General features: G+C 32.9%; 1 protein-coding gene across 1 annotated transcript; it reads right to left on the reverse strand.

The window, feature by feature from the left end:
• Window positions 1–2,627: 2,627 nt before the first annotated feature.
• On the reverse strand, window positions 2,628–11,955 carry LOC133877115 (linoleate 13S-lipoxygenase 2-1, chloroplastic-like). The gene is made up of 9 exons (XM_062315355.1): window positions 11,555–11,955; window positions 9,689–9,957; window positions 7,914–8,151; window positions 5,884–6,210; window positions 5,698–5,783; window positions 5,433–5,543; window positions 4,965–5,266; window positions 4,559–4,825; window positions 2,628–3,489 (listed from the first exon to the last, which is right to left on the reverse strand). The coding sequence occupies exons 1-9, from the start codon at window positions 11,904–11,906 to the stop codon at window positions 2,730–2,732; spliced, it is 2,712 nt and encodes a 903-aa protein (XP_062171339.1). The 5' UTR covers window positions 11,907–11,955; the 3' UTR covers window positions 2,628–2,729.
• Between the last annotated feature and the right edge of the window lie 4,040 nt (window positions 11,956–15,995).

A 15,995-nucleotide genomic window follows, 5' to 3' on the forward strand; every position in this document is an offset into this window, starting at 1 on the left:
CTGAGAGTTGAATATATGTGGTGCATAAGCACCGGTATCTGTATATATAGAGAGTGTATGTGAGAGAGAGAGAGAGAGAGAAAGAGACGTTAATTTTGATTTGTTAGTGTGTAATCATATATATAGAGGAACTGTTAATTTTTCATTTTTGCTTAGCGAGTAATCATATAATTAAAAATTAAAGAAGAATATCCAAGATAGGAGGATATCATGCTCAAATTAGAAACCAATGAAAAGACCTCAATTCTTTTAAAACAAATGATACTCCTCTATATATATATATATATGTTCAATCTCGTTAATCGTTCTCTAGTTGGATCTTGTATTTTTTTTTATTATTATTATTATTAATTTTGCTTTAATTTCTTGTAAGAACTCGATAATTTGTGTTGGCTCTTTCTGTCTTTTAGCCATCTTGTTTGTGAGGGGTTGGCTTCTCCCCCTCACTGCAAACGATTATCTCGATCATATCCTATGTTAAGCTTATTTGCTTGAATGTAAGGGAATTATTTCACTTGAAAAAGAAAGGGGGAAGTGTCGGTTCTATATAATGGAAAAATGAGGGGTAGTCCACGTAAAGTGAATAGTTTATAAAAATAGTTATGAGTATTAAATTCAACATTACTTAATTAGTTTCTAAGTGAAACTGGACTTTAGAATTGACTATTTCTTTTGAGGTGATGGTGCAAATAGACTAGCATTTTTTTTTTTTTTGTTATTACAAATAATATCAGAGCCACCTAATAACATCAAGTCATATAATACTGGAACACTGCATGACGTGGGTCTGAAGAGGACATCAAGAGTTTAAAATGAATAGTTTGTAACACTCCAATCTCATATTGAAAAATGAGAAGTAACACAAATAAAGTTGGTGCTTTATAAAGATAATAATGAGTAATAAGTTTTACATTACCTATTACTGAGTGAAGTTAAACTTTATAAAGAATTTTAAGAAAATTTTAAATTGTCTACTGTGATAACACAAATATAATTAGCAATTTTTTTTTTTTTGAATCGTTAAAAAAAAAAAAAAAAAAAAAAAAAAAAAAAAAAAAAAGTGTGTTAAAACTGGGAGAAGGATCCATGTGTTGGCATTCAGCCCTACAGAAGCCCTAAACCATCAGAAGGACCCAAGACTTTACGTTGGTCCACGATCCCACTTGTCTCCATAGAGATCCAAGAGATAGGAGTTGACCATGACCTGTCCAAGCCAAGCAGGATTCAAATCCAACCTGTCCCATTTCTTGAACCAGACCCTAAACCCAGTTCGCGGAATTAAAAGGCAAGCCCTGCTGCCACTACATCTTTTACCCGCATTGACAAGGGACGTGAAGCAGGAAGCTCCAGCTTCATGGGTGGCCTCTGTTTAGATTGCGAAGAACAGAGGAGAGCAGAGTGAAGGTTGTTGAAGGAGGCAACGTATGTGGATGTGTTTTTTTAACATCCTTTGAAACGCTGTTAAGGTGTTTTTCATCAAAACGTTTTTCCACGACGTTGTTTGAGTTAAAATATATTAAGATGAATCTGGACCGTTACTTTTTTCTACCGCAGATGTCAGGTAATTTTCTTTACTGCATGGAAGCCAGATCCGAGTGGTTAATAGAGTTGGGAAAAACGAGGGCTTTTAGAGCTTATTTGGGAAAGACGAGGATGAGGATTTTTAGAACTTATAATAAAAAGTGTTTTTGAAAAAGAAGTTATATTTTCAAGATTTTTTAAAAAGTGTGTATTCACCTCTTTTTAGAAAAAAAAAAAAAAAATACCTTTTAAATTTTTTATAAACATACTCATTTTTAAGTTGCACGACTTTTGATGAGACGTGTATAGCAGGTCTCTTCAATAAAATAATTGAGAGGTACGGTATACAGTAACCAATAAATCATACATAAGAATCTCACAGCTCCAGTTCAACCTGTCCCATTTATTTGGATCTTGTAGTTTTTGATGAAAGATTTGTCAGAGTAAGGTACTTCATCACGTGGACATGAGGACTACAACACGGCATGAGTCCATTTCCGCCATAAAAAAGTTCTGCACTACATTTAGAAGGACAAAGCTAGCTTCCTACTTTTGATTGGTTGATTCAGAAAATTGACACTTCACAGCCTCGTTTGGTAAGGGTGTATTCTTCACTTTTTTTTAAAAAATAATTAATTTTAAAATATTTTAATTTTGTATAATATCAATAATTTTTTTATTTAAATAAAAAATCTTACTATCATACAATTTTTTTTTTTTTTTTTATATATATTATTTATATTTTATATCACATTCATCATTCTTAATTTTTTGTTACTTTTTTTTTTAATTTTTTTTTGTAGATTACGCAACCAAAGTTTCAAAGTGTTTCTGTCACTTGTCATTTCCTTTTCATGATCAATGACCTTGTCAATCACTGTTTCCTGTCCTATTAAATAATGGTTTCTGTAAATTTTCTTACGTTGCTAAACTCTCCTTGGATTTGAAGAAGAAAGAGATCATCTGTTTCATCCCATTGATATATGGGCCTTGATTCAGAAACCACTTATACAACTCCAAGCACATTGGGTTGAAGTCACATAATAAATTTCATCTCATTATGCATTGGAGTTGTGAAAGAGTTGGATTGAGTTGTATTTTTAGCATTACTCTTGAAATATCAAGCAATACATATATGTTCTTATTTCTCTTAATATGCCATCTGATACGTTTGAAATACGTTCTGGAAATACACATTAGTTTCAACTTCAAATGGAAATGCTATAGGGAACACCCTTCCCAGTCACTCCAGGCTTCGAGAATGGCTTCAAAAGCTCATATGGCATAACCCCAGCTCCGTTTCTGTTCCTCAAGTTCCTGTTGGCATTCCTCTCATCAACAGTCCCTTCAAGCTCAAGTAACCTCCCGTTAAACCTTTCAAAGGCCCCCTTAATGATCGGGTCTTCAGCCCAAGCAGGCTCTATTGTATCCCCTAGATACTCCTCATCTGGAGAATGATTTGATAGTATGTCCAAAACAGCCATCACTTTTGTCGCTTGAATTTGTGAAGGAAAGCATTGTAAGAGTGCACCTTCAGGCTTTTGCAAGAAGTTTTTCCAAAATTCTTCGGAAGGCTCTTCAGTGGGCATATTGGTTCTGGCAATGGTAGGCCGGTTAGGGAAATAACCTGCGTAAGTGTATTGTCCAAAGTTCACGGCTGCATGGTGACCAGATGTCACCCATACAATCGTTGTGATGATTTCGATTAGGTCTTTTGGGGTCTTGAGAACCGGCCACCATGGTTCGTCCTTTTTGTCAGCATGGCCTACTGTTCGGATTTCTGTCCACCATTCTTGTAGCTCCTGATCAGACTCTATCAGCCTTGGGTTCGGGTAATAGTGGTTCACATAGTCACTCACCCACTCTTTTATTGAGTCCCAAAGGACGAGGCCGTCATTGGCAAAGGGGTAATCCTCAATTGTGAGCTTTAGGCCATGTGGAGCAGTTGGATCTTCAACAGCCATTCCCCTGCCAAGCAGCAAAATCAACGACATATAGAACTAGCAGTAAATTTTTAACTATTTTTTTTAATATTTAAAGAATAAAATTATTTTTTATTTCTATGTAAAAAAACATTTTACAATAGATTCTCTTTTTTTATATATATATTAATTAAATATTATTTTTTTACTCTTATATTATTTTTTCTCTTTTTCTTACTTTTTTTTTTTTTCTCTTTTCTATATCAATTAAATATACCTTTTTTATATCAAAATAATACATAGGGAACGATAGTAGATATGTATAGGCATTTGCTGTGGGAAGTTCTTTTATGTTTTTCATGAATTTTTTTTAAATATAAAGAAAAAAATCAATATAAAGTAAATGCTGCTACTACTCTTAGTGAACATATATATTGGTCCTCTCCATGGAGAATAACGTAAGAATATAATTTAAATTATTATTTATATTTTTTTATTAGGTTAAGCTTTTAAGGTAAATAGTGATTTAATTTGATATTAAAGTAAATATTTAAGGCTATAAGTTAAAACTTTATCTCTATCAAATCATCTCATCTTTGTTAAATACTTCATGTGTTAGGCCCTACTTATTAAATAAGAGTTTGATCTTACACGTAAGGCTGAGTGTTAAAATATTGATTAATGTGATGTTTAGATGCATTGTTTTTCAAAAACAAATTCTATTGATATTCACAATTTTTCAAAAACAAATCAGATTTTGATTTAACTTTTTCTAATTTTATCTCAAAATGTCAAACCATCTAAATATATTTTTTAACTTTATTTTTTTCAAAATTCGCACAATCAATTATGGTTTAATTTAGATTTTAAAAACCCAAACATGCTATTAATAATTAAATTTAGAGTAATGTTAGAAACTATATTTGTATCTCACGATTATTTTACAATGTTAACGTATCGGTCTAAACTATCTCTTGGATCAGATATCATGGTTAGTTCTGTCATACTAGTATTGTGTGATAATTAAGTTTAATTTCTCGGATTTATCTTAAATTTATTTATTTTTTATAAGCTTAAATTATACTTGTCATAAAAAGGTTTAGTTATCAAGTCACCTGTTAATCAAGTCAGCTGGTAATGCCTCCAAGTTGAACTGCCACTGCTGGTCATAAGCAGCGGAGCTCAACTCCATGGAGTATTTGCCAGGTGAGAATGAGGACTCAATGATCCCTCCTCCATTAATAAGTGCTTCTCGAGCGAGAGCGTTAATCTCCATAGTGTACCGGAAATGAGGGTGCAGCAGTCTATAGATAGGGTGCACCACACTGAGTTGCCTATTTGTCGCAATTATATAAGGTTCTGTAGCACAATGAGTTCTTAGCCTACAAAAGAGATGAAAACTTCCATGTTAATATATATATAGTCATTGGTAATTAAGCTAGCTATGTACACCGACACCTTGCAGGGTATAGATGAGAACAAATGCTAAGCAAAATTTAGAAACGGATCGAGCATATATACCAATGGCTAACAAGTTGGTGATAACCAGAGTCATGGGCAAGAACGTGAGCTTTTGCAAGCCTCCATAGCCAGATACCTGTACCGTCCCAACAAGGCATGCGAACCTCTTTCCACTGTGGCTTCCCATCGATTGGTGGCCGAGTCAGCTCAATGGCCAACGGCCTTAAGGTTTCATCGGGGGTTAGGAAGAACACTGTCCGTGATCCATACAAAGTTGTCCCTTTAATCTCTCTCACTTTGCTCACAAATGGTAACAATAGGTCATGGTAATCTAGAATGAATAACTTTTTCTGCTTTATGGCCTGTATGTACACAAATGACACAAATTTTTTTAAAACAAATTAAAGGTCAACGTTGAATACCATAAAATGAATATTAACCCTTTCATTTCAGATGGAGATCGAGGATCTTACATACTCCATAATAATCACCATTTATAAGTTTTATATATATATGATATTGTTTTACCTCCTTGACGCTCATTAAACCTCCGATCTCTCGTTGAATCATTTCTGTAGTGATTGCTGATTCTGGCGGGCCGTAGACCTTTGGGTCGAGTTTACTCTTCAATGGCCATTCCTGCAGAATTTTCATACAAATTTTTAGTATCGAGAAAGTGCATATCGTACTTTTGTGTTTAGACCAAAGATTTAAAAATTCCTTTATATACATATAGACTTGGCCTCCACTTATGGTCATTGCTTTCATAATATTAAATGTCCAAAAATCATACCGTGATCAACTGTATGCTGTAGGGGTTGAGACCAGCAAGAGTCTGCCTACCAAATTCGGCATCCCTAAACCAAAAGAATTTGTCTCCTGCATGTGTGCGCAAATTAAAAAACAACCATTTAGAGAGAAGGGGCATAAAGAGATGATTACGCGTAAATTAAGTTTAATGAATGTGTTGTTTTCTCACTATCCATTGTCTCTGGGGTCTCAAACCGCAACACATTTTCTCCTGTATCAGTGAGAGCCTTGAGTAGCCTGGGCAGCAGGGTGCGGAGGAACTGTGTGTCTTGGTTTTTAAGGGGAGGCAAGTTAACCCCCTCGTTAAAAAGCGAATCGATTGCCGTGAAGTACGGGAATCCGAGATCAGCGTCGATGATTGCCGTCTCCAACGACGGTACCACTGCATGCAACACCGAGTATACTGCCTTGGCTGAGAACGTTAGCTGCTTTACTTCCGAGAAGCTCTCATCCCGGGGAACATAGACGCTGCTGCTTCTTTTCTCCGACGACGAATCTATATGTACAAAACAATTGAAATGCATGAATGCCTACAATTACATAATTACTCTAATGTTATTTTATATATTTTTATTTGTTCTTTATTTATTTTCCTGAACCCTAGGAAATTGAAAAAAAAAAAAAAATGCATGTAGACGTCTCATGTCTTTCAAAACATGATGACCATGGACCATGGGCTCTACCCTATTTTATGATGAAAAATGTTAGAATTTTTTTTACTTCTTTTTTAGATCATTTTATGGTGACATGACACTTTATTATTAATAATAATAATAAAAAAAAAGTACAACTTAATTTCTCTTTCCTATTTTTATTATAAAAAAAGAAGAAGAAGAAGAAAGTGTAGAAGAATCTCTAAAAGACACTAAAATGAGTTCTATCATTTCTCTTTTACTTATTTTTAGAAGAGAAATATTCATTTCCTCCTAATCTTCTCCCATCCTAACGCTATCACTTTTGAAAATCATTATTGGATATGTGGAGTCCATGTGAGTCCCTCATATGAACCCTACAAATGTAATAGCAATTTTCTAAAGTTGGACGAATGGAAGAAAAACAATAGAAGAATATGTAACACATCTCCCAAAAAAAAAAAAAAGGGGCAATAAATGAATATCTAAACCAAGGCTTGACCACCCCTAGGACACCTTAGGTGGCTGAGAGCCACCTCCGATCGATTTTTGGCTCAATCACCTCTAGACACATGGGGTATACATATAGTTCGAAAACCACCCCTTATATTATTATTTTTTTAGTTTTAGGTTTTTGAGTTTTTTATTGTTATTATTTTTTATTTCAGTTTTAATTTTAATTTTTTAATTTTTTTTTTTATTCTCTAAATCATCGTAACATAATTTTAAATCAATTTCTTTTAGTATTCACAATTTTAAAAACAATTCAAAACAATATATATATGTATAAACTCGCATATGCGCAAACAAACCCTACAATATACAAAATTGATCAATGTGAAAGTTAATAATTAGTATAATAATGAAACAAAAAAGTCAGTTTACCATTTTTTTTTTTATATATATATTTTATAAATTATAAACTATGGTATCAATTTTTGTAAATGACTCTTATTAAAATTTATAATACCTTAAATTATCACATCAACCACCGAGAGAAAGCGACGACAATGTGACAAAAAAGGACAAAAAAAAAAAATTCAACATCGTACGTTTAACTTGCGATAATTAAAAAATTCACTCCATAACCATCTAGATGCACGCGCTAGATGGACCCAGTGACTGCAACCGAGCTAGTATGGCTTCCTTGTCACCTCATCAATCACTATCATGATCAGAAAACAGAGGTGATAATTAAGATCTACCACATCCATATGGTTTATCCTTTATCTTACAACCACACAATTGCTTGTGATCAGTACTAGTTGTCACGGGACTCTCACAATTATGATGATTATCGTGTCTGGGTCTCTCAGAAAATAAATGTCAGAGAGATTAAAATTAATTCCTATCTTAACTATAGCTAATTAGCTAGCATCATAATTAATGAAATAAGAATCAACCATATATATATATATATATGCATTGTCATTTGTCTACTCAATATCATATTCAAACTTTCTTGTTAATTAAGCGACTGTCTGAAATTTTAAAACGTGCAATTTGTTTTAAAAACACAATTTAACTTTTTAAATTATTAAGTTTGTACTAATTAATTATTTGACACCTGTTTTAGTGCGCTCCCGTCCAGTCCGACAACGTCTAGGATAGGGGTGGTCTTTGCTGCCGAGCACAGGTCGTTTAAGATCAGCACTACTATCAGGATCTCCAAGATCGTTGTACGTATCGTAATCATACACCCTCTCGAAGGTCTTGCGTTCTCCTTGCCCATTGCCTCGCAAAATCACAAGTTCTTCTTCTCTGAGCCTCCTTAGCCCACTTGGTGTTTGGGATGGCAAGTATGACTGCTCCACACAAATCAAACATAAGTTTCGAAATCTGACAAAAACATAAATTTATGATATGCATGTGATTTTATTTTATTTCCCATAAAAGGCTTAAAATAAAAATATGGTGGATTAATTGGCTTGGAATTATTCTATAAGTTGGTTAGGTTAAAGGCTTAAAAAAATAAAAGAAAAATCAATTCATGCGGAATCTTATTTGCTTCGAAGTATGAGTCATTGACTGGTTGAGAGGACATATTCCATTTGAAGGGGGACCAATTTTGAATTTTAAAAAAATAAATAAATAAAACTTGAGAAATTGCCTGCTAGCTGGACCATACAGTACGTACGTGAATGAATGCCAAAGTCAGAAGCCGTTTACGTCATTACAACTTGGGCCAATAAACTTTTTGCATTAATTTATAGGTAGGAGAAACAGAGTGCGAAATTTTTTTCATTTAATTACCTGCATAAAAACTTAATTAGATCAATTTATTTAGATTACTGCGACGTGTTATCGAGGGTAAAACAAACAAGATTAAGAAGAAAATTAAAGCTTTGTTCAAGAGAAAATCACTTTGCAATTGGAGCAAAATTTTCAACGAAGAAATTAAATGATGAAGTACTGCATGCATGGGCAAAAAAAATCCCTGTAGGCTAACTTTCCACTGAACAAAAACAAGAGGAATTAGTGGAAATTAAAATTGCTAATTAAATATTTTGTGAACTAATTAACAGCAGGGCAAGCATACCGTCGTCACCTATATATATGTCCCTTAACATACCTTCAAAAATACTTTTCCTATTTTGTTATCTCACAAAATAAATTCTAATTAAATTTACAAAATAAATGGGTTAATTTTGAACTAAAATGCATGTTACAGTCGTTTCTACTATAAATAATACCTGATCTCTGTAGTTAACCAATTTTATTGCTTCGAAACTTCATATTATATTTGATGGTTTTCAGTAATACTTTACAGTACAGATTTTTTTACAAATTTTTAACATGTGCTAGCATATAATTGAAGAGTAGTACTATTAAAGGGTATTAAATTAATAATAACATTTTCTCTAATTATATAATGACAGGTATTAAAAGTTATAAAATAATTTTATTTATATATATCATTAATTACTCATAGGCATGACACTCAAATCACGACAGCTCTTTAGACTTTTTTTGCACTCAGATCTAACATCTGATGGCCCTCCACCTATGTACTTAGAAATAAATAAAAGCAAAATTGTGACATCACTAATAAAGCGATTCATCGTTGATTAGACTCATTCTCGTCCTCAAATGACATATCCTCATATGATGCCGCCCAAAAATAATTATTGGCATAATTATTATTATTTTCTAATTTTTTTTTTTTTAAAAAAAAAAACAAAAACAAAAACAAAATCAGACCCATCTCATTTTGATGATTTTGTAATTTATTTGTGTAATTAAAAAAAGAGTCAATAATTATATCATGGTTGGTAACATATATATCACATAGCATGCATGCGTGTTTGAAGCTTAATTAGAGGAGGAGGCCTGCAGGCTGACCTTGTTTGCAAAGAAGACCCTCTTCTGGGGATCGTCATGCTTTGAATGAACCCATGAATTACAGTTTATATGAACGGGACCATTAGGGAAGCCATTGAGGATAATATCCTTGAGGAACATCTCCTTGTGGTGCTCATTCTCCACCAAAATGGCCCCAACCTCCCCGAAATCTGCTGGAACATCAAAACTTGACTCGTATTTCACTTCCTCCTTCGCGTCGCTCGTCCTGTGTACGTACCCTTTAATTGTCTCCTTCTCTAATCCCGTCCCTTCAAAATACACAAATACATTAATTACATGCACAGTTTACACTAATACATACTTCCATAGCCCATAGGGCACGTACATATATACATATTGCATTTATTCGATCATGTCCTCCTTCCTTAATTAATTGGTACTTAATTGAAACCTAGCCTAGCTTTCTCGGACAAACTGGGACCATAGTCATTTTCAACTTTGCCTATATATATCCCTAGCCATGGGACCACAGTCATTTTCAACTTCGCCTATATGTCCTAGCCGGGGGACCATGTGAAGGATCAGTACTAGATGCATGCCCTCTCATTTCAGTACTGTCTGGCCAATGGCCATGCTGGTTTGAAAACTGGCGATATATCTTTTTCTCTCACTTTCTCCGACGTACACAGACATAAATAAACACACGTACACTTACATTGCTGACGAGGACAAACAGTACTGATCGAGAAGATAAAAATAAAACAAAACAACTCTAATTAATCTTTGTGTTGGGTGGGGGAGATGTTCTTAATTGTTTCGCTTCGATGAGTGAGTTGGTTCCAAATAATCTTTTTCTTTCTCAATAATTAGGTTGAAGACAAAGAATCATAGTTATATATAGGGCTTCCATGAGAGTAATTTAAGTTTTAGCTAGTATATATAATATGTTCAAAGAGAAAATTGAAATTACGGGCTTGATTGTTAAGCCTTCCTCCTTTTTTTTTCTCTTTTTCTCTTTTTTTTTTTTAATCAACAAAGTGAAAATATGAACAAACAACTTAATTTTCTTATAGAACACTTAAAAAAATTTGAAACTCTATTAAAATAAAATAAATAAATAAATAAATTTGAAACTCCTTTCAACTTTATGTCATATCAAAAAACTTTGCTAATCAAAATATCGAAAACCTCCTCTTAAATATGGGTTATCAAAAGTGTGTACCTACAACTCTTTTAAGATTGAGAGATTAAGATCTCTTCCATTTTTCTTGTTTCTACTTACTAAAGTAAAAATATTAGTAAACACCAAAATATTCTATAAAAATTAAAAATTAAAAAATTACTTTCACATTTATGTTATATCAAAACACTTATCCAAATTAAGACATAAAACATATCGTCTAACAAAAAAACGTTAATTATCAAACCAACCCATTATCGTTTAATAATTGAATTAATCCTCGAAAGTTACTTTTCACAACAGTTATAAAATGAAGAAAAATAAAATATAATACCCAAAATATATAGCTGCGGGATTCATAATCCGAATAAAGTAAATTAAAATATACTCTAAATGACTGCTGAATGAAGTTGGAGGTAATCCTCAGTAGAGCCCGGCCTCCTGTGAAGGTACTAATTAACCCCAATCTAGTTTGAAGATTTTTGGAGAGAAGTGTGAGTCGAAGAAATAGTAACTGATCATATATATTGACTGCTGGAATCAAATTTTCATACCAAAGTATAAATTCGAAAAATCAAACCAATTAAACGTCAGATTTATACATCAAAATGGAGGGAAAAACCAGAAATTAACCCGTTCTTTTTTCTTTTTTTTTTGATGAATATATATATATATATATATATAGTTAAATTGTTGCGGTATAATTTTCTTGAATGGGTACTTACTAGGATCAAGCTCGGTGCTAACAAGCTCCAATTGGAGTGTTTGACCAAGTAAGTCTCTTATATCATCAAGCCCTCGGGTTATCCCAAGGTTTGAGAGGAAGCCACCAACAGTAGGTTTCACAGTTACAATGGCTTTAACAGAAGTGGCCTTCTCGGTAGAGCTTGCCACAGCTTTTATGTTGCCGGGGATGAAGCCGACTCGAACACTTTTGTTCTTTTTGTGGAATGATTGCCTTGAGATCGGAAGCGAAGCATTGCCATTGCCATGGCCATGGATGAACGGCTTGAAATGTTGTAGGAAGGGGGTTTGGGTGGAGTACTGCGACTGCTGGGTTAGCTGTAGTTTCAACATCGATCTTTGTGCAGTGGGAGATATTTGAGTTGTATGTGGTTAGACTTTGTGTTAGGGTTTTATAGGAGTTGTGGTGGCTGATTGGCGCACTTAAATCTGTAGAAAACGGGGAAAATGAGTATGTTATTCATACGCGCTTTTGTTAAGTCGTTTGCACGTGAAAAACATTGGAAAATGAGGCTCAAATTAAATAATCGTCAAACCAAATTTTTTTTTTTTTTATCCTCATTGAGTTAGAAGGATATTATATTATCTATGTCACTATGTGGATTGATTCAATAGAATATTGGGATAAATAAATAATGAAAATGAAGTTATTTTTGGCTTTTATTTCTTCTTGTCTTTTTTTTTTGGTCCCCTATAGTTTTTTATATAGAGTAGTTATATGGAAATAAATAGTTAAGGGCCACCCAAACAAGCTGCCTATTGGCTATTACTTGCAAATAGTCAGAAAGATCATCAAAAACCAGTACCCCTAAAGCGTCTTCCATTAAAATTATAAATAAAAATATGGTCATTTTAGCCCTCCGTTAATTATCAAAATCCTTTTAAAAGAAGGTACCTAAACTTTAAAACGTCTCAGTTTATGTTATTCATTTTTCATAAAGTTTCAATTTAAGTCCTCCGTTAATTATCAAAATTTTCAAAATGTCCCTGTGTTTATTTTTTTGAAAAAAAAAAATTATAAAAATTTTCAAAGATTCAGAAATATGTATTTTTGTAAATTCTGTTAAATTCTAACCAACATCTAAATCGTAGCTTTTTTTCAATTTTTTTTCTTAAAAAAACTAGGGGTATTTTGAAAATTTTAACAGAATTTATCAATAAATTATAACAAATGACTGAGATTGAAACTTTTTAAAAAATTGACACCTTAAATTGAGACATTTTAAAGTTTAAAAATTTTATTTTAAAATAAGTGAAAGTTCAAGAGCAAATTGTTCCTTATTTAATAGTCAGATCATCGATCTCATAATTCCTTGTTATTTGGTTATGTTTTTCGTTGCTGTCCTTTCGCAGTATTGAAAAGTCGATAGAATATGATTCCTCACCATGTGCCCTCTCCATCACAGACAGTCTCACAGACCAAATGATTACCCCGTGGACAAAATGGAAATTAATTAACTCCACCCAATCCTTTTTTTCTCCTTTCTTCTTCTTCTTCTTCTTCTTCTTCTGGTGGTTTAATTTGTGCTGAAAGGGATGAAGATGTAAGATTGGCGTTTCTTTGGGGATTACAGCAAGTCAGCAACAACCCTATCTGCAGGTTTATCCCTAGAAAAGTGTGTTGGTGTCCTATATATATCTCGTCCCCAATATTTTCATTATTTTGCGAGATTCAAAATGATAGATCCATAATAATATTATTTCATATCATTGTTGGCTTTGTATATAGCGCCACCACCAAGCTTGGCACCCTAACAAAAAATTAAACAAATATGAACGTACGTACAACATAGTTATTGTCAGCATGGTCTTAATTAAAACCAGGGCACCATACTTTTCGTACGATTTAATCAGCTTATACGGCTTTCTTTTGTTTTTTTTTTTTTTTTTTATATGTCTCTAAGGAATAGTTTAATCGATTAAAAATTATGCCTAATGAACCAAAGATTACTAGTTCACAATTTATTATATCTTAACCGTTCAAAATAAGCCTATGTCATTGGCTCTTGTCAAAAAGAAAAAAAAAAAATTGCCAACTTATACCATAGTATAGTGAAAACCTAAGAAGAGATTAGAAAAACAAAAAGACATACTCTTAACATTATGCACCGTTTTTTTTGTCTCATCTCTCTTCATTAGCAGCCACCACCAAACCCCTAAGAGCATTCCTAGTAGGTTTACCAAAATAAATTTTTAGCTATTTTGGTGAGTTAATTTGATGAAAACACTAAAAAATCACTCCCAGCAGCCTTACCACTTTAACTAAAAAGTTTTTGTAAGTGAAAATACTCATCAATTTCAATGAGTAATATTCACTCATCAACCCTCTCTCCAATTTTGTTTCTCATTTCTCTCTCGATCATCACACTTTTTTCTTTTTTTTTTTCTCTCATTTTCTTCTCCCATCTTTCTCACACGATGATGTCTTTATTTTATAGACATGATGGTTTATTTGTCCCTGACATAAACTTTGTGGTTATTTCATTTATCTTTTCTTTATTTCTTTTTTGAATTTGGTTGAGAAGCAAATGAAAACTTCTGTGAATTTCTTAACAATGATCTAATCTCAAGATGAAGGTGTATGAAATTCAAAAAAAAAAAAAAAAAGATAAAGATGAAGGTGTAAGGTGTAAGGTAACTTGTTGTATAAAAAGATTAAATAAAAAAAATAAAGAAATCTGGAAAAAATATTATTTAAATAAAATATTGATAGTGAATAGTTAAAATGGTGAGACTGCTTGGAGAATTTTAAAAAATGGTTCATCAAAATAAAAAAAAAAAAAAAAAAAAAAAAAAAAAAAAAAAAAAACACTATTTTTTAACTACTTTAATGAATAAAATTTGATGAAACTACTAAGACCGAATACTCTATCGACTGAGCTAGATTTGATGAGTTGCAACCCATTTCCAATCTTGCTTTCCCTTTAGGTGCATTTTTCGACTTTTGCACTGTAGCTAGTCTCGTCGTTGTCTGCTTGAAGTTTTTTTTTGTGAGGCTAAAAAAAATATAGATTATTTTAATTAAAATTAGGATAAATTATATATTTAGAGTTTGAACCCATAATATTTACTTTAAATACTTTTTGAGAAATGATATTTACACTTTTTGTGCATAACAACTACACTCACACAAGACACATTAGGGTAGGGTCCACACACTGGGACCCACTCCAATGTGTCTTGTATGAGTGTAGTTATTGTGAGGGTGATCGATGTGTAAGTATCATTTCTCATTTTTTTTAGATTTTAAGGGAATTAAGGATATATTCAAATCTTTGAAGAAATTATCAATTTTTATTTTTAACTATCTAGGAAAATTAGGGGGATTTTCTAGTTTTTTTTTTTTCCTAATTACATCGTCCACTTGATTGAACATATTAAATGTTGGTCTTAATGAGCTCCCAATTAACATAGGTCGGCTTTGATGTTAAAGGCCTTAGAAAAAATAGCTTGTAATAGCATCTCTAGCAATTTGAATTAAAGCAACTACTTTAAAAGTACAAATCTCTATTTAACTACCAAATTTTTTAAAAACACTCCAATAATAATCTCTATTGCACTCTTCATTTTCTTTAAATAATATTTTTTATTGTTTTATTTTCTTTCTCTCTCTTTCGTCCTCATCCTTAATCGGCCAACCCCATCAAACCCACAACCAAACCACTGAAACCAATCTTACCCACCCACGCCCAAAGCCTAGAACCAAACTAGCCTTACCCACCCAGATGGTGGCTGATGCGGTCGATGGTGGCTGGTGTGGTTGATTGTCAGTGGTGCGGTGTATTGAGATAATTTGTCATAAATTCAACATTTTTTTTGCTTCTCCTTAGTGTTTCTCGACAAACAAATGAGGGATTGAGAATGGTATCGGTATTTTTGTACCATGTAGTGGGCGATTTGACAGTGGAGAAGCTGGATTCAACATTTTCTTTGCTTCTCCTTGGTGTTTCTCGGAATCTCAGCAGATAAACGAGGGATTGAGAATGGTATCGATATTTTTGTACCATGTGGTGGGTGATCTAATAGTGGGGAAGCCAGAGATTGTGGAGTTTCTGGAGACGGAGACAGTGAAGTCAGCTATACGTGTCGTCGAAGACTCAATGGAAGGGGTGATAGCGGTGTGGACGGAGAGGGAGAGATGGAGAGAGAAAATATTAATAAACAAAGTTTTAGCTGATGAACAGTGAATACTGTTAAGGAAAAAAAAAAAGCTAAAGAGGCTAATCTGGTGGGAAAAAAAAAAAAAAAAAAAAAAAAAAAGAAGGGCCAAAATAGTCTAATTTGACTATTTTGGCTAAAGTAGCAACTCTGTTAAAGATGCTCTAATGATCAATTAGGTGGTTGTATTATGTATATACCAAGGGAGGCCTAATACTTAAAAGATATTTTATTGGGATGGATAGTGAATAACGAAGATTATAT

This window comes from Alnus glutinosa, chromosome 9, assembly GCF_958979055.1.
Source record: "Alnus glutinosa chromosome 9, dhAlnGlut1.1, whole genome shotgun sequence".
NCBI lineage: Eukaryota > Viridiplantae > Streptophyta > Magnoliopsida > Fagales > Betulaceae > Alnus > Alnus glutinosa.